Source organism: Moschus berezovskii, chromosome 2, assembly GCF_049115385.1.
Source record: "Moschus berezovskii isolate FMDL1 chromosome 2, NW_MosBer_1.0, whole genome shotgun sequence".
In the NCBI taxonomy this organism is placed as follows: domain Eukaryota; kingdom Metazoa; phylum Chordata; class Mammalia; order Artiodactyla; family Moschidae; genus Moschus; species Moschus berezovskii.
The window spans coordinates 135443618-135463119 of record NC_142461.1 but is presented as its reverse complement, the minus strand read 5'-3'; the positions used below and the strand labels follow the sequence as shown (position 1 = coordinate 135463119).

Sequence of the window (19502 nt, the reverse complement as noted above, 5' to 3'; positions counted from 1 at the left end):
CAGGGCAAATGGGCTTGGCAGATGCAGGAGAATCCTCCAGCAGCAGTACCGGCCTGCTTGAGGTTAGTAAGCATGCTGTCAGGAGGTGTCTTTGCATTGCTGTGTGTTTTTCTCTGGCTGCCCTCAGCAGCATAGGTGTAGACTTAGTTGGAGAGTTGGGTTTAACCTGCTGTGCTTTTTGTTCAGTGAGTGCAGTATAGCATGAGAAAGGACAGTAAGTGAATAAATAAAATTGATAGGAGAGCTAAAACCCTGTGATAGGAATGAGAAGATATTAGAGGGATGAATGACAGCAAGAAAACTAGCATGATCAATGGAAAATAGTTCTTAATGTTGTATAAGAATTGTTGGAGGTGAGTTGCTAAGAGAAGTGACCTGGAAAGAGTTGCTTTTGACTGGAAAGTCAGATGTTAGAAATTGAGATTTGATGGCAGAGTTGAGGCTATGACTGTTGGGGATGGATGGCTGAGGAATGGTAGAAGGGAAGGACGGACCAAGGAAACAGCAGAAGAGTTGAGGTGAACTTTGGTCCTGAATTGCAGGTCAGAAGACGTGTGATCCATGCAAGCCCCCACAAACGTTGTTGACTTTGTACTTAGAATGTTCTTTGTCTGGAGACACTGGACTGACTGTGCTCTGAAACCAGACTGCCTCTCTCAGTGCCCAACTCGCCATCGTTCTCTGTGTGATGTGTGCCACGTTTTCCCGTCTTTAAATTGAGGGATAATCCTGTCTACTTACTCAGTTTATTATTTAAGATTATATGAGGTAATGGGTTATCTCCTAGAAATTACTGCTGAAAGACTTGAAAAATAGTGGCTTGAACATGTAAGTTTTTATTATTTCCCTCGAAGTGAATCCTGAGGCAGACAGTCCAGGCATGGTATGTGGATTCCATAAAATCTTTAGGGATCCAGGCTTCTACCACCCCTAACATTTGACCCTAATGCTCTTGATTCAAGGTAGCTGCTGGAACTCCAGCTATCCCATCTGAGTTCCAGGGTTACAGGAAGAGGACACGGAGTGGGTAAGGCCTTCTTTCTTTTAAGGAAACTTATAAAAATTTCTGCAAAGCACTAGGATTTTCATTTCAAATAGCCATACCATACTGTAAGGGAAACTAGTAAATATGGTCCTTCAGCTGAGTGAGAGTGTGCCCATTTCAGGGTGAGTAGTACTTGTGCCAAGGGAGATGAGGGTGTGAGGTGTCAGAGAGCAGTTGGCAACCTCTGCCACAGTTAGAGTGCTTTAGCACCGTCCTGGGCACGTGTAAATGTTGGCTTTCTTTTCTGTCTGTGTTAACTCTCTCTTTGATGGAAGTCAGCTGACACTTTCCACCGTGTCTGGGTCCTCATACACGTGTGCCCTGTTTCCTATGACAGCAGTTCCTCCTCTGGCTGCCAACACTGTGTCTCCGTCTCTTGCATTGCTGGCTAACAACCTGTCCATGCCTACAAGTGACTTACCCCCCGGTGCTTCGCCAAGGAAAAAGCCTCGGAAGCAGCAGCATGTGATTTCGACAGAAGAAGGGGATATGATGGAGACAAACAGCACTGATGACGAGAAGTCCACGGCCAAGAGTCTTCTGGTGAAGGCGGAGAAGCGCAAGTCTCCTCCCAAGGAGTATATTGGTAATGCTCGCTTGAGTTAACTTTTGTCATGGAAAGCTTCCCACTGAAGTTAGGAGTTTATCCCTGAGGCTGTTTACAATAGCTAGATTTCACTTACAGCTCGTCTGCAGAAATTGTACCAGGAATATTGTTGAAAATATATAGTAAGCTATATAATGTTTTCTTTTTCTTCTCGTTTAAATAGATGAAGAAGGTGTAAGGTATGTCCCAGTGCGTCCAAGACCTCCCATTACTTTGCTCCGTCACTATCGGAACCCCTGGAAAGCTGCTTACCACCACTTCCAGCGGTACAGTGATGTCCGGGTCAAAGGTCAGTTTTGCCAGAGATGGTTAGTGTTGACTCATGCAGTTGGTCTTTCACTCAGCTGTGTTAAAGTCACAGTAGAATGAAAAGACAGAATTACATTTTTCCAGCTTCTCAAAGAACCCCGTAAGTTTTGTCATAAATCTCAAGACTTGATTGTTTACTCTTAAGCATAATATACAGTTGAGCATAAAATTTGGAGAATTATCCTTTGCCTTAGAAAGCTATATGTACTTTCTAAGGCACAGTCTAATGAATAGGACTACCGGTGTTGCCAGCTCCCAAGTAGTGACAGATGACCTCCTTAGCCCCTAAAGTAGTTGAGGAGGAGCTATACTAGATTGTTACAGGACATAGACTACAGTAGTCCCAGGATGCTCAGATGTGCATTCAGCATAAGCCCTAGAAAGTGTATTTTCCAAAAGACCTGTTGTTTAACATATGTGAAACAAAAGATCTTTTGTTCAACATTTGTTCAAACATATGTGGGATGATCTAATGTGAGCACACAGTAAATGTTTTTGTGGTTGTTGAACTTGAGAATAACATTCTAATAAACCCACTTATAGTGAAAATGGCTGATAGCAGTTTGCTTGAATCTGCAAATATTTCTATGGAGAGACTTTAAGTGTTATTAATCTCAAATATAATCATTACATAGAGAAATGTGAGTTTTCAGAGAATTGGCCGTATTTCCCATTCCCTCAAATAAATTGTATTTGGAAGCTTCTCCAAGGGTTCCCTTGGAGCCTCAAGATGAGTCCAAGTTAGATGATGCAAACTAAAGCCCATGAGCAGGAGTGAAGATCTTGACAGTTCAGTCTCTAAATGGGAGCACAGAGGTGGCTGCACTGCCCAGCTTTTCTTCCTCATGAGTGTACCCTGAGTTTAGAAAAGAGGGTGAGACTTCCAAAGAGAAATCAGAGGATGTGGGCCTTGGGTGAAAGTAGCATATGAGCCACCAAACATTTCTTCACACCACAGAATTCCATATTGTAGCAGGAAAATATTTACAGTTCCCCTAGTAACATTTTAAGCCTTATAAGAAAATACTTATTGCTTATTGGAATTCACTCTTCATAAGCTATCTCAAGAAAGGTAATTTGACAGCTTAAAATATTGATGATTCCTAAATCTTCTGTTCAAGTATGTATGTATTAATCACTTTGTGCCAAGGCTCTTGACTATTAAACTTTAGTTGAACTGTTTTGCCTAAGCTGTAAAGTCATATAAACAAGCAAAGGCAGAATACTGAAAACAGGTAATTCACTTGAAGAAAAGAAAACAGAAATGGCAAGAAGCACAGAAAACAAATAACCTGGCAGACTTAGCCTCACATATCAATAATTATCTTTAGTGTAAATAATCTAACATATCAATTAACACACAGATTAGCAAAGAGAATGAAAAAAAGATCCAGCCATATTCTGTCTGTTGGAAACTTCAGATACAGTGTATCAGTAGAGTGACAGTAAAAGGATGGAAGACCAGATACTGCAAAAATTAATTTCAAAAGAGTGGTTATAGTAATATCAAATAAAACAGACTTCAGAGGAAAGAAAATTACCAGAAATGAAGAAAGGCATTACATACCAATTTAAAAAATAGTCAACAGAAACCAAGAGCTTCAGAAATATGAAGCAAGAACAGCTGAAAGAAATAGTAGGCAAATATGTAGCTGTAGTTAGAACATCAACATACTCAGCAATTGATAGAAGCGCTTGATAGAGAATCAGCAAGAATATACAAGAAGTGAATACCACAAACCAACATTTAGTAGACATTTATAGGACACTTGAACTGCAGCAGAATACATACCCTCTCAAGATGCACATAGGCGTTATTTAGGATCATAAACCTCAACAATCTGGGGAGAATTGAAATCATGTAGAGTATCTTCATTGGCCATGATCGACTCAAACTAGAAACCAGTGACAGGTAACAGAAAAACCTCCAACCCATGGAAATTAAACCTGGGGATGGCCGTGGCTCACTATAGGGACAAAGATACTGGCGGCAGCAGTTCTGGGGAGTACTCATTGGTATGAGCCCTCCCAGAGGCTGCCATTAGCTCCACCCAACAACCTCTAGGCTACAGTACTGGAATGCCTCAAGCCAAATAACCAACAGGGCAGGAACACAGCCCCACCCATCAGCTCATGCTTGTGCTAAGTCACTTCAGTCCTGTCTGACTGATCTGGTGGAGTATAGCCCTCCAAGCTCTTCTGTGCATGGGATTCTCAAGGCAAGAATGCTGAATTTGTTTGCCATTTCCTACTCCAGCGGATCTTCCTGACCCAGGAGTCAAACCTGCCTCTCTTGCATCTTCTGCATTGGCAGGCGGGTTCTTTACCACTAGTGCCATCCAGCAGACAGCTTAACTCTTCTGAGCACTGCCCTGACCACCAGAGGCACAGGACCCAGCTCCACCCACCCCTGGGCAGGAGCCACTCGTTCCCATTAGGAAGTCTGCACAAGCCTCTTAGACAGCCTCATCCACCAGAGCAGATAGCAGAAGCAACGGCTATAGTACTGCAGCCTGCTGAAGGGAAACCACAATCACAGGACGCTAGACAAAATGAGACAGCAGACGAGCATGCCCCAGACGAAGGAGCGAGGTACAACCCCAGAAGAATGGCCAAGTGAGGACAGGCAGCCTGCCAGCAACAGAGTCTGAGATAACGATAGAGAAGAAGATCCCACACAGAAAACATACAGAGGCATAGACCACAAAGACACAAGAAACGTTTTACAAAGACCTAGAAGGACTAAAGAACAAAGATGAACAGCACGGTAACTAAGGTGAAAACTACACGAGAAGGAATCAGTAGCAGAATAACTGAAGCTTTCGCGTTTGAGTGCTCTAGAAGACAGAACGGTGGGAATCAGTGCCATAAAACAGAATAAAGAAAAAAGAATGAAAAGAAATTAAAACAATCTGAGAGACCTCTGCGACAACATTAAATGTACCAACATTCACATTAAAGGGGTCCCAGGAGAGAGAGAGAGAGGACCTGAAAAAATACTTAAAGACATAAAAGCTGAGAACTTCCCTAACATGGGAAGGGAAATGGTCACCCAACTGCAGAAAGCACAGAGTCCCAGGCAGGAAAAACCCAGGGAGGAACACACTGACACACATAGTAATTTTTGTCAAAAAGACAAAAATAAAACATTAAAAGCAACAAGGGGAAAACAACAGATAACATACATGGAATTCCTGTAAGATTATCAGCTGATTCCTCAGCAAAAACTTTGCAAGCCAGAAGGAAACGGTGCAATATATTTAAAGTGATGGAAGGAAAGAACCTGCAACCAAGAATGCTCTACCCAGCACTGCTGTCATGCAGATTCAATGGAGAAATCAAAAGCTTTACAGACAAGTAAAAGCTGAGAAAATTCAGCACCACCAGACCAGCTTTGCAACGAATTCTAAAGGAGCTTCTCTAAGTGGAAAAGACCACAACTAAAAACAAGAAAATTGCAAATGGAAAAGTTCACTGGTAAAAGCAAATGTACAGTAAAGGTAGGAAATCATAACCACACAAATATGATATCACAACCAGCAGTTGTGAGAAGACCACAAATGTAGGATATTGGAAATGGATTTGAAATTTAAAAACCGGCAACTTATTAACAATCTCGTCTATATATAGACTATTGTATCAAAACCTCATAGTAACCACAAACATAATGGACAGTAGATACACACTTAGAAGAGGGATCCAAACACAGCACTAAAGTTAGTCATCAAATGACAAAAGAGCAAAAGAAGACCTGTGAAGAAAGAAGACCTGTGAAAACAATCCAGAACAATAAAGTGGCAGTAAGAACATGCATGAACTCCTTATTGCCAAATCCAGACTTAAATTGAAGAAAGTAGGGAAAACCCTAAATCAGATCCCTTATGATTGTACAGTGGAAGTGAGAAATGGATTTAAGGGACTAGATCTGATAGAGTGCCTGATGAACTCTGGACGGAGGTTCGTGACACTGTACAGGAGACAGGGACCAAGACCATCCCCATGGAAAAGAAATGCAAAAAAGCAAAATGGCTGTCTGAGGAGGCCTTACAAATCGCTGTGAAAAGAAGAGAAGTGAAAAGCAAAGGAGAAAAGGAAAGATATAAGCATCTGAATGCAGAGTTCCAAAGAATAGCAAGGAGAGATAAGAAAACCTTCCTCAGCGATCAATGCAAAGAAATAGAGGAAAACAACAGAATAGGAAAAACAAGAGATCTCTTCAAGAAAATTAGAGATTCCAAGGGAACATTTCATGCAAAGATGGGCTCGATAAAGGACAGAAATGGTATGGACCTAACAGAAGCAGAAGAGATTAAGAAGAGGTGGCAAGAATACACAGAAGAACTGTACAAAAAACATCTTCACGACCAAGATAATCACGATGGTGTGATCATTCACCTAGAGCCAGACATCTTAGAATGTGAAGTCAAGTGGGCCTTAGAAGGCATCACTACGAACAAAGGTAGTGGAGGTGATGGAATTCAAGTTGAGCTCTTTCAAATCCTGAAAGATGATGCTGTGAAAGTGCTGCACTCAACATGCCAGCAAATTTGGAAAACTCAGCAATGGCCACAGGATTGGAAAAGGTAAGTCTTCATTCCAATCCCAAAGAAAGGCAATGCCAAAGCATGCTCAAACTACCACACAGTTGCACTCATCTCACACGCTAGTAAAGTCATGCTCAAAATTCTTCAAGCCAGGCTTCAGCAATATGTGAACCGTGAACTCCCAGATGTTCAAGCTGGTTTTAGAAAAGGTAGAGGCACCAGAGATCACATTGCCAACATCCGCTGGATCATGGAGAAAGCAAGAGAGTTCCAGAAAAACATCTATTTCTGCTTTATTGACTATGCCAAAGCCTTTGACTGTTTGGATCACAATAAACTGTGGAAAAATCCTGAAAGAGATGGGCATACCAGACCACCTGACCTGCCTCTTGAGAAACCTGTATGCAGGTCAGGAAGCAACAGTTAGAACTGGACATGGAACAACAGACTGGTTCCAAATAGGAAAAGGAGTACATCAAGGTTGTATATTGTCACCCTGCTTATTTAACTTATATGCAGAGTACATCATGAGGAACGCTGGGCTGGAAGAAGCACAAGCTGGAATCAAGCTTGCCAGAAGAAATATCAGTAACCTCAGATATGCAGATGACACCACCCTTATGGCAGCAAGTGAAGAGGAACTCAAAGGGCTCTTGATGAAAGTGAAAGAGGAGAGTGAAAAGGTTGGCTTAAAGCTGAACATTCAGAAAACAAAGATCATGGCATCTGGTCCCATCACTTCATGGGAAATAGATGGGGAAACAGTGGAAACAGTGTCAGACTTTATATTTTGGGCTCCAAAATCACTGCGGATGCTGATTGAAGCCAGGAAATTAAAAGACGCTTACTCCTTGGAAGGAAAGTGATGACCAACCTAGATAGCATATTAAAAAGCAGAGCCATTACTTTGCCAAGCAAGGTCCATCTAGTCAGCGCTATGGTTTTTCCCGTGGTCATGTATGGATGTGAGAGTTGGACTGTGAAGAAAGCTGATCGCCAAAGAATTGATGCTTTTGAACTGTGGTGCTGGAGAAGACTCTTTGAGAGTCCCTTGGACTGCAAGGAGATCCAACCAGTCCATCCTAAAGGAGATCAATCCTGGGTGTTCATTGGAGGGACTGATGCTAAAGCTGAAACTCCAATACTTTGGCCACCTCATGCGACGAGTTGACTCCCTGGAAAAGACTCTGATGCTGGGAGGGATTGGGGGCGGGAGGAGACGGGGACGACAGAGAATGAGATGGCTGGATGGCATCACCTGCTCAATGGACATGAGTTTGAGTGAACTGCGGGAGTTGGTGATGGACAGGGAGGCCTGGTGTGCTGTGATTCATGGGGTCGCGGAGAGTCGGACACGACTGAGCGACTGAACTGAACTGAAAAACATACATATCAGTGATGACCTTTAATGTAAATTGATTAAATGCTTCAACCAAAAGACATAGACTGGTGAATGGATACAAAAACAAGGCCCCCTAAGTATGCTCTCTGTAAGAGAACCACTTCATAGCTAGGGACACATGCGGACTGAAAGTGAGAGACTGGGAAAAGGTGTTCTGTGCAAATGGAAATCAAAAGCAAGCTGGAGTAGCAGTACTCATACCAGGCGAAATAGACTCACAGTAACAAAGAAGTAAATAACATGCGCCCAAGATAGGAACACCTCAAAATATAAGGCAAATACTAACAGCCATAAAGGGGAAATGGACAGTAACACAGTCACAGTGGGAGACTTTAACACTCCACTTTCATCAGTGGACAGATCATCCAGACAAAATCCATAAGGATATACAGTATTAGAAATACCAATAATGCCACATGCTGCTGAGGATGTAGAGAAACTAAATTTCTCATACATTCCTTTGAGCGTTGTGGTTGTTATCCCACTGCCTTCTGGACTTCATTGATTCTCCTGAGAAGTCAGCTGGTGATTTTCATGGGATTATATTGTAAGTGATGCATCATGTTTTATCTTACTCCTTTGAAGATATTTTCAGCTTTGACTTTCAACATTTTTGCTGTGATACGTCTACCTGCATTAGTTAGCCTTGAGCTCCCTGATACATGCGGTACTGTTTTTCAGTAACTGAGAGGTCTCACGCCATCTTCCTTTACTTCCTCCGCTTGTTGCTGCTCCTTTGGTGCTCGTTACACATGCACTGGTGCTCTAATGATGAGTTTGCCTCTGTGCGGACGCTTTGGACTCTTTCTGTTCAGTCTGACATCTGGTCACTGTTGTCAAGCATTTTCTGGTGCCTGTTTCTTTTTCCCATGTGTGGGTCATCCTTCCCTGTTTGTTCAGATGCCCCATAACTTTTGTTAGAAACTGGACATTTTAGATAATGCAGCGACCCCAGGCACTGGTCTCACTGCTTCCTCAAAGACCCGCTATAGTTATTTGCATTTTTAGCTGTTTAGTGACTGGCTGGATTCTCTCAGTGACGTCTGATCAGCTCCACCCCACCAGCACCACCAAGTGTTAAGCCTCTTATGTTACTCCTTGGGGAGACAGCGTTGAGTGTGCACACAGCCACCGTGGGAGGACAGTGGCGTTGGCAGACTTCTCTCCTACTGTTTCCCTGACCGCGTCCAACTGATAAACCCCACTTATTACTTGCCATTTGATCTATTAAGAACACAATACTGGAATTTGCCCTAAACACACATCCCTCTGCAAACTAATGCAGTTGTATTGTAGCTCCTTGCCAGAATGGTTTCTGGGGTCAGTGTCTGATAATCGTTCTGCCCCCAAGGAGAGCTCCTGCCAGCTGTCTCACTCTCCGTTCCCTCCTGCAAATGGGTCAGCCCACAGTCTAGGCTGTGTTTTCACTATGTCTGCACATTTCTTCCCCCTTGCCTTACCTACACCCTCCACTGCTCTTAGGAGCATCTTCAGGTTTGAACTTCACACTTGAAAATGGAGCCAACTCCTTTGGGGAGAGATTAGAAGCCTCCTGTTTTATGGCTGTTTCTTTCTCCAGGCAGAACCTCTGAGCCTGGGGCTCTGGAGGTGGGGGTGGGCCAGTGGCAGCTTAGCAGGTGAGTGCTCTTTGGAGGGGAGGTGGGATGAGCAGCCTGTCTTCCACTTGGCCTGCCTCTCCTAGGGTGATGCCACCGCTTCACAAGCCAGGAGAAGGGCCCCTGGGCCCCACTGTTCTCAGCTCATCTTGCCTAAGGTACAGTCTCCCTTCTACAAGTGGGGATTGAGCAAAAGAAGGGAGCCCCCACATGTCGACTAGACTCATGACCTGAGACAGCCTCAGCAACAGGGCGCGAGATGGGAAATGCCCTGCTCCTTCTGGGAGCTGAAGGAGAGGGAACCCTGTGCTTGGGGTTACAGCAATCTGGAGCAGAGTCTCCACCTTCCAAGCTAGAGGGAGAAGGAGAGAGGGCTCAGTCTTGGCTCAAATGCCACAGACTTACTGGTCTTTCACCTTTTAGTAGATTTGTTTGAATAGATGTTTCTGCCTTGCTGTTTGCCCTTAGGGCCTTTTTCCAGAGGTTTAAAGGGTTTTTTTTTTTTTTTTTCATTTCTCCAGTTCCACTGGGGAAGCTGCTTAGCAGAACACTGTCATATCACAATTCAGCTGTCTTTTACACATTACTGAGCTACTCTGGAAAACACTGTGGCAGTTTCACTAAAACATATACTTACCACACGACCCAACAGTTGCCTTCCTGGGCATTTATCCCAGAAAAATGAAAACCCTCTGTCCACACAGAAATCTGGATAGAAGTGTTCATAGCAGTGTCTTTGGTAATAGCCAAGAGCTGGAAACAACACAGATGGCATCAAACGGTTAAACAAACGAGCCGTCTACTCCTGTCAGCAATGGACAGGAAAGAACTGTCGATTATGCAACAGCTTGGGCATTGTGCTTAGGCTTACGGGGAAATCAGTTTTCAAAACACACACCCCCTCCCTTCCCCAGAAAAAAGACACATACCGTGTGATTCTTTTTATATAATCTCAAAGTGACAAAGTTGTACAGATAGAGAAGAAATGAGCAGATCAAGGGTTAATCGTGAGGAAGGGGTGGTGTGACCACAAAGGTGTGTGGCACAGGAGGTCTCGTGGTGGTGAGTAGCTCTGAACCTCGACTGACATGGCAGTCACATGAATTTACATGTGATGTAATGACACATACTCACTCTACATTGGTGGCAGTTTCCTGGCTGTGATCGCTGTTCTGCAGTTACTAAGATGTAAACAGTGAGGGGAAACTAGGAAAAGGGAAATACTGGACCTCTCCTTACTATGTTTTTATTTTTGCCCCAACAAAAGCTTTTTCATGTAGCATGCAATTAACCTATTAAAATGTACAATTCAGTGATTCTTCGTGTATTCACAAAGTTGCATGTTTATCTCTACATTTAGTTTTAAAACATTTTCATTAGCCCAAGTATAACTCTTAGCTATTAGTACAGCCCTCAGCTATCATCACCAGTCCTGCCGTCTTCACTCTCCCTACCCCCAACCCTAGGCAGCCTCTTTTATCTACTTGCCATCTCTAGATTTCCCATTGCTGGACATTTCCTATGAACAGAATCATGTACCATGTACCATGCATTCTTCTGTGACAGGTTTATTTCACTTAATTTAATGTTTTCAAAAGTCATCCATATGGCATGTATCAGGACTCAAGTCAATTTTCCTGCCAAATAATACTCTATTTTATGGATATATACCACATATTATTTATCCATTCATCCCTCAGTGGGCATTTGTATTGTTTCCACTTTTTGATTATGAATAATGTTCCTATGATCATTTGTGTCTACATTTTTGTGGGGACATTTGTTTTCATTTCTCTTGTACATACACCTAAGAATGGAATTTCTGGGTTGTTTGATAACTATATTTAACATTCTAGGAACTCTGCAAGTATTTTCCAAAGCAAATACATTTTACTTTCCCACCAGGAATGCATACGACTTCTGATTTTTCCATGTCCTCACCAACACTTACTCTTCTTTTTGTATTATTATTATGGCATCTTAAGGGGTTTGAAATGGCACTTTACTGCAGTGTTTATTTGCATTTCCCTAATACCTAATGATATTGAATATCTTCATGTTTGTTGGCAATTTGTATGTGTTTTTTGGAAAAAATGTGTATTTAGATATTTTGCCCGTTTTAATTCATTTGTCTTTATTGTTGAGTGGTAAGAATTCTTCCTATGTTCTAAATACAGGTCTCTTACCAGATATATCTCTGTACTGTCTTTGCAGCTTCTGTGAATCTGTAATTCTTTTGAGCTGAAAAGTTTTATATAATGCTCGTAACGACAGACACAAGACCATATAGACTGATGAAAGCTGAAGAGAGTCAGTGGACTTTGTCAGTAGCGTGGTTGTGATGTTACACTGTGGTTTTGCAGATAGGAGACCAGATAAAGAATACATAGGACCTCTCTGTGTTATTCCTTAAAATTGCATATGAATCAGTAATTATCTCAAAAAGCTTAAGATTTTTAAATCACTTTCTTGCTAATATTTGTCTGCCAGATAAGTTGGGGGGTTTTGTGGTGTTGCTGATTGCTCTAGGAAGTAAAGCTGATCAGTTTTAGGTTCACAGCGGAACTGAACGGGAGGTGGAGAGATCACCCATGTCTGCCCCCATCCCTGTCGCCATACACGCACAGCCTCCCTCACTCTCAGCGTCCCTCCCCACCGTGGCACATTTGGTGAGCCCACACCGAAGTAATCGTCACCCAGAGTCCATCATTTACAGTGAGGTTCGGTCTTGATCTTAATGCATTATATCAGTTTTGACAAATATATAGGTAGGGTTTTTTTCAAGGTTAATTTTTTAGGGACTTCCCTGGTGGACCAGTGATCAAGAATCTACCTTCCAATGCAGGGGATGAGGGTTCAGTCCCTAGTGGGGAACTAAGATCCCACATACCACAAGAACGGAGCCCATGCATTCTAGAGCTCTGCAACTGGAGAAAGTCTGAGTGCACAGCAAAGATCCAGTGCAGCCAAAATTTTAAACAGGAAAAATATTACTTTTTTCAATAAGATACTTTTTTGTGCTTTTTTAAAAATAGTTTTTGATTATCCATGTAATGTGTAAATCCATTTTAAGTCCTGGTGAGCAGTAATATTAAAACTTCACAGATACATCTGAACTCACCTCTTACAGGTGCCCCTCAATCCTAGTTTGTCATTCCCCAGTCCAAATTATAAAGTTCATCTTTAGTTTACTACAGTGCTGATTCCTGGACTTTTCCACCTGAATTTAAAAATGTTACTCAAGTTGGAGACCTATGATTTCTTCCAAGATCTAGGTAACACCACGAAGCTTCTAAGCTTAATGCCCAGACTCTCCACATGCTTGCAAACATCACACATGAGCAAGGCTCCAACCCACTAAAGACCGTTTCCCTCATTGAAAACTTTAGAGTATTAGCTTACTCTCTTTTGAACTCATTAGATTAGCAAAGTAAGTCTTATTTTGCTGGAGTGAGCCAAAAGAGCTTTTATTCAAATTATGACTTATATTCTCAATGACTGTTATTTATTTATTTTTTTATGATTCCAGAGGAGAAGAAAGCTATGCTGCAGGAAATAGCTAATCAGAAAGGAGTATCGTGTCGTGCCCAAGGCTGGAAGGTTCACCTCTGTGCTGCCCAGTTGCTGCAGCTGGTAGGTGGCACTCTAGCAGTTGTTACGTCCTGCTGAGGACATCTGAGTCCATTGAGCCTTTTCTTTAGAGTGATTCTGAAGCGTTCCCAGTTAACATGGGTCATGGTGGAATTTTTATGTGTGCTGTGTAATATAACTATCTATTCCATGGATGTAATCTAAATGTATCTTAAGTTTTGTTTCCTCATAACCAAAATACACTGATCAACTTTAGTTTGTAAGACCTACAGTTAAGGTTCATATTATGTGTTGCTGTGACATCTGAAACAGAGGGGGCCTCAGGGGGCCTGTGAACCCATTCTCACTCTGCTCCTCACTGTGGGAATCAGGCATAGTTCACACTTGTCCCTGAGCAGTGGGCTTCAGTTCTCTGCCAGCTTGAGATACTCAGATAAGCCAGTGATGTCCTCCTGGGGGCACCACGCCCTCTTATACTACAGAGCCTGCCTCCTACAATCCCTGCTCGTTCCCTCTTTGCTCTCTCTGTCATGGAGGGCGCCCCCTCTGTGGTTCGGCACGGCATGCAGTGTCCTCGTCCCCTGGGCCGCGAGTATACTGACGAGTAAACTGCTGTTGATCTCATCTGTCCAGTGCGTTCTGTGTTCAGCCCTTTCCATAACCCTTGGGCAAGACTCCTTCCTTCAACAAGATAAAGAGGAGCAGATCAAAATAATCTCACAAAGTCTTTCTGTCTTTGGAGTAGCCATGATCTGAAGAACATTGTCTTTTTATGAGTGTTTTTTTTTAAAGTAGTGCCATGGCTAGGTTTAAATTTAGCATGAAAGCATATTTTTATGGAACTTATAGACTTGTTTTTCAGAGAAATTGGGAATTTATGGAAGAATTTAAAAGCTATCCTTGGACTTCCGTGGTGGTGCAGTGGTTGAGACTCTGAGCTTCCACTGCAAGGAGGTCAGGTTGGATATCTTAGGGAACTATGATAGATCCCACATGCTGCGTGGTGCAACCAGAATTAAAGTTATCCTAGAAGATACTCTGAATTACAGCCAATTGTGATGTAAATTGTTGATTAACTTTCCTTACTGTACTGTATCTTAGTTATTGGGAGAAATGATTTTATCACCCAAACAGACCTGATACCAGTTTACACAGGTGATTCAAGGTGGGTTTTTTGCCTGAGTTTGATGAAGAACAGTATTTCTGAGGTCATGATTCCCTCCTTCTTGTTTGTTGCAGACGAATCTAGAACATGATGTTTACGAAAGACTCACCAGCCTACAGGAAGGGATTATCCCAAAGAAAAAAGCAGCAACTGATGATGATTTACACCGAATAAATGAACTGATACAGGTTTGAAGAAGCCCTTTCCCTCCCCTTATTTCTCCCTTCCCCTCTCTCCACTAATATCTTTGATAAAAACCAATTATTTTCTTCAGCCTGTATTATCCAGAAACAGTAAAGTGTTTTTTTCCTATGTGAAGCCCTCAAAGTGGCTCAATTCAAAGGTGAGAAAGAAGTTCTTTAATAGCCACACTGTCTTGACGATTGCTGATGGATGGTGTCATGTCTTTTGTTTCAGGGAAATATGCAGAGGTGTAAACTTGTGATGGATCAAATCAGTGAGGCCAGAGACTCCATGCTTAAAGTTTTAGATCATAAAGATCGTGTCCTGAAGCTTCTAAACAAGAATGGGACTGTCAAGAAGGTGTCAAAATTGAAGCGAAAGGAAAAAGTCTAGACCCCCAATCAGGACTTTGGAAAAAGAATTTATGGAGAATGATGTTGGGGGTGGGGGAAGGGATTGGTTATTTTCAAAGTGGAACATTGAGGTAAAGGAAAGCGTTCCTTAATTCACACGTGAAAGCAGAGGGACCCAGAGCATCCAGTGACGTGGAAGGATCAGCACTGATCTGACTGTGGACTCCAGTCTTTCTCTCAGGCGTCTCCCTCTCACGCTTGCTGTGTCGTGCGTGACTCCGGTTGCAGCAGGGTCTTCCAGTTGGAATCAGTGACACGAGTGACAGGCTGGCGTTTTTCAGCCTTCCAGTTGATAAACTATTTATCTGATGGATGCCTGCAGGACCCATACTGAGCCTGAACTGCGAGTATCCATTTGGACCATCTGTTTTCTCTCTACACTGAAGATCAAACCTCTTCCCCTCACCCTAGTCGGTTCTTACTCTGTCTGACCTTCAGATGCCCACGCTGGCCTTCTCAAGCAGTGCCGTGGCACTTGAGAGACTGCCACATCTCACTCTAAAGGGTTTGAACTGCCAATTCTTGTCATTTTCTAAAGAACCATTTCAAAGTGAAATTGTTATATTGTCTGTCCTGCGTGTGTCAGAGTTGGGTTTTTGTGGAGGTTCAGAGCAGGCAACACCATAAGTTGCTCTGAGACCCTTGTTCCGAAGTACATTCTTGGTTATCTGTACTTCTGTAGCTGGTGTGATGCTGTTAATTATACGTATGGCACATCTCCAAATGTTAATAAAGGACTCAAAGAGGTTTTGTACATCAGCAGTTTGCATCTTTTTATGAAGCTCATCAGTGCTGCACTGCACGTCACTTGAGTGTTTACCCTTCTGGCATTTCTCTCACGTTGTTGAGTCTATTCTGTTAAAGTTTGGTTGCTCCACACAGAGTTCCACTCACTTTGGTATCTTGAAGATGTCGCAGATGATGAAACCTGTGGGCTTTTGATTATCTTAAATATGAGACTACATTGTACCTCATTGTAGATATAAACTGGTCATTTTATAGTACAAAAAATAAGGCTGTGGTAATGGGGGAAGGGCTTCCAGGAGAGTGGATTTTCTTGGCGAGGTGACCTTGCTGGAGTGGGAAGGTAGCCTAGGCTTGCTTTTCTCTGTTTTTGGCTGCGTCAGGTCTAAGTTGGAGCATGGGGGATCTCTGTTGAGTCATGTGGGATCTCTAGTTGCAGCACAGACTCTAGTGTGGTGCACAGGCTTAGTTGCCCTGTGGCATGTGGGATCTTGGTTCCCCAGCCAGGGACCTGACCTGCATCCCCTGCAGTGGAAGGCGGACTCCTAATCACTAGACCACCAGTAAGTCCCCAGGCTGGCTTTTTGTCTGTCCTAGACAAATCTGAGAGTCTGTGCCAAATTTGATCCAGTCTTTGGAACCGATGTTATAAATTGGTCATATTATAGGACAGTTAAGGCTGCGGTAATGGGGGAAGGACTCCCAGGAGAGTGGATTTTCTTTACCAGGTTACCTTCTGTGAACTCGCTGGAGTGGGAAGGTAGCCTGGGCTTGCTTTCTCTGCTTTTGGCTGGGTCAGATCTTAGTTGTAGCACGGGGGATCTTCACTGAGGTGCAGGATCTCTAGAACCGTGGCTGGGGAACTGAGATCTCACCTGTCACAGGGCAGCTAAGCCTGTGCACCACAACTAGAGTCTGGCTCTCCTGAGACAGCCTTCCTTGAACTGGAGTGGTAAACTCTCACCTGGTATAGGACTGGGGAAGAGAAACGAAGCAGGCTTTCTGCCCTCTTCCAGAGTGGCCGCATGGCCTGCATTGTCTAGGCTGCTTCACTAGAGTGTTTGGACCTGAAGCCACTGCTGACTGTGCACTAGACATAGTCTCGTGTTCTGTGCAATCCAGTGACGATGTTAGAACAGGGCTCCTTTGCCTCTGCTTCTCATTGTATGTGTTGCCAAGCGATGTGTGTGTGCTGGCCTGTGAAGGACAGGACCTGGGTATCTGGGATCCTGCATCAGAGGCCTGGTCTCTCTGTAAGTATTGTGTGTGCTCAGTCACTCAGTTGTGCCCGACTCTTCGCCACCCCAAGGACTGGTCAAAAGAAGCCTGTCAGTGCAAGCTTTGATGTCAGGGCAGGTGAGAACAGTGGTGTTTTCTGTCTTCCCTCACCTTGTGAGGACAGTGTGATCAGAAGGCGGGAGGGGATGGAGGAGGGAGTGAACCATCTGTGTACACACTGTTATTTAAAAACAGCTTTATGGAGCACCAGTTGACACACTAAGCACCTTGAAGTATACAGTTTGATAAGGTTTAACCTATGTAAATACCTATGACACATTCACCACAGTCAAGAGAGGGAAGAAACCAGACCCAAAAGTTTCCCTGTGCCTCTGTGACACCTTGCCTCTCAGCCCCTACCTGCCCTCCACCCATCTCCTGGCAAACATTAATCTGCTTTCTGCCACTCTAGTTTGCACTTTCTGTGATTTCATATGAATGAAATCATACATTATATTATTTTTTGAGGGAGGGAGTCTGGCTTCTTTTACTCAGAATGGTGGAAATTTATGCTGAAATTTACTCCTATGGCTTATTTCAATAGCTCATTGCTTTTTATTGCTAAAGGGCAAGCATTTTGTCATCTGAATATGTATATTCCTTCCACAAGTTGCTTCTCTGTCCACCTGTAGAAAGACATTCAGGTTGTTAGATTTTCATTATTACAGATGTATGAACAAATGTTGGTATAAATCCTTACTGGTGATTTTATCTTAGTTGTATTTTCCGGGGATTTATGACCAGGAGATGGTGCTGAGAAGTCCAGACACCCAGTGGCTCCTGGTCCAGAAAACTTACAAGTTTATCATATTATTTTTTAAAACCTGGGTATTGTAAAAGATCATTAACTAGAAAATACCTTATTTTTTTTATCATAGTAATTAAGTCTCAGTTTGAGAGTTTAAAGTTATTTTAGAGGTTATATAGTCCAACCTAACCTGTGATGAAAGGGACAGCTTTGAAAGGATGAACTTTTTTATTATAAAATTTTCCTTGGTGGCTCAGATGGTAAAAGCGTCTGCCTACAATGCAGGAGACCCGGGTTCGATCCCTGGGTTGGGAGGATCCCCTGGAGAAGGAAATAGCAATCCACTCCAGAATTCTTGCCTGGAAAATCCCATGGATGGAGGACCCTGGTAGGCTGTAGTCCATGGGGTCGCAAAGAGTCTGACACGACTGAGCGACTTCACTTTCACTTTCACAGCACAGATACAAGTACAGGAAACAAATATATAGCCTTGTAAGTTCTTAAAAGAACAACTTTGAAATGATCCCCCAGGGTAAGAAATACAACTCTGGTAGTCACAAACTGCTGTCTCCCAATCACAGCCCTCTTCTTCCCTCTAAAATAACCATTTTAACTTTTACTCCAAAATAATCAATTTTATTGTAGTATAATTACAGAGAGTTTAATGCTGCTGCTGCTGCTAAGTCACTTCAGTCGTGTCCGACTCTTAGCGACCCCATGGACTGCAGCCCATCAGGCTCCTCTGTCCATGGGATTTTCTAAGCAAGAGTACTGGAGTGGGTTGCCAGTGCCTTCTCCAAGAGAGTTTAATACCACATCTTAAATTTACAGTTTTGTGTATTTTGACACATACATACAACCATGGCTAAGATCCAAATAAAGAGCCATGGCATTACTGTATAACCCTAGAAAGAATGCTCCTTTGTAGTCCATACACTTCTGCACCCATCCCCAAACCCCAAGGTAAACACTGATCTGCTGCCGTTATCATAGATTGGTTTTATCCATTCTTGAACTTCATGTAAAATCATACAGCATGTACTTACTTGTTTCTGGCTATTTGATCAACATAATTTGAGGTTATTCCATCTGCCAAGTGTATCCTGAGCCGTTTTGCTGTGTGACTATGCCACAGTCTGTTTACCTGTTAGCCAATGAAGGACGTCTTGGTGCTTCGAGCTCTTGACTATTATGAGTAAAGCTGCTGTGAGCATTCAAATTCAGGTTCTCATGTAGAAAAGTGTTCAAATCAGTTGGGTTAAAAACCTAGAAATGTGGTTGCTGGGTCATAAAGTAAAGCTGTGCTTAGTTTTATAAGAAACTGCCAACTGTCTTCCAAAGCAGCTATGCCATTTTACGTTCCCACCAGCAGAATAAGAGTTGCTGTTGTCTCACATCCTCAGCAACATTTAGTGTTGTCAGTGTTTGGATTTTAGCCGTTCGAACAGGTATGTAGTGATTTCTCATTACATGAAGTTGAGCATTTTTTTCAAATGCTCATTTTCCACCTTTATATAATTTTTGATGAAGTATTTGTTCACATCTTTGCCTGTATTTTAATTCTTTGTTTTCTGATGGAGTTTTAAGTGTTTTTTGTGTATTTTGGATACCGGTCCTCTTTCCGGTAAGTGTTTTGCAAATATTTTCTCCCTGTCTATGACTTATGTTGCCATTTACTTAATAGTGCCTTTTGAAGAGCAGTTTTTAATTTTAATGCTGTACAACATCAGTTTTTTCTTTTATGAATTGTGCTTTACTCATTGCCAAACCCATGGTCACCTAGATTTTCTCCTGGTTTGATATAGTAGTTTTATAGTTTTGTGTTTTACATTTAGGCTATCATGATCCATTTTGAGA

General features: G+C 42.7%; 1 protein-coding gene across 10 annotated transcripts in view; it reads left to right on the top strand.

The window, feature by feature from the left end:
- Positions 1-15634, top strand: part of SAP130 (Sin3A associated protein 130) — a 76373-nt gene extending 60739 nt beyond the window's left edge. For all 10 annotated transcript variants that reach the window (XM_055398662.2, XM_055398664.2, XM_055398663.2 and 7 more), the window contains 5 exons: positions 1383-1631; positions 1816-1941; positions 13053-13156; positions 14354-14467; positions 14697-15634. In XM_055398662.2, coding sequence (XP_055254637.1) covers positions 1383-1631; positions 1816-1941; positions 13053-13156; positions 14354-14467; positions 14697-14855 — 752 coding nt within the window. In that variant the 3' untranslated portion in view covers positions 14856-15634. The remainder of the gene's footprint in view (positions 1-1382; positions 1632-1815; positions 1942-13052; positions 13157-14353; positions 14468-14696) is intronic.
- Positions 15635-19502: the final 3868 nt, after the last annotated feature.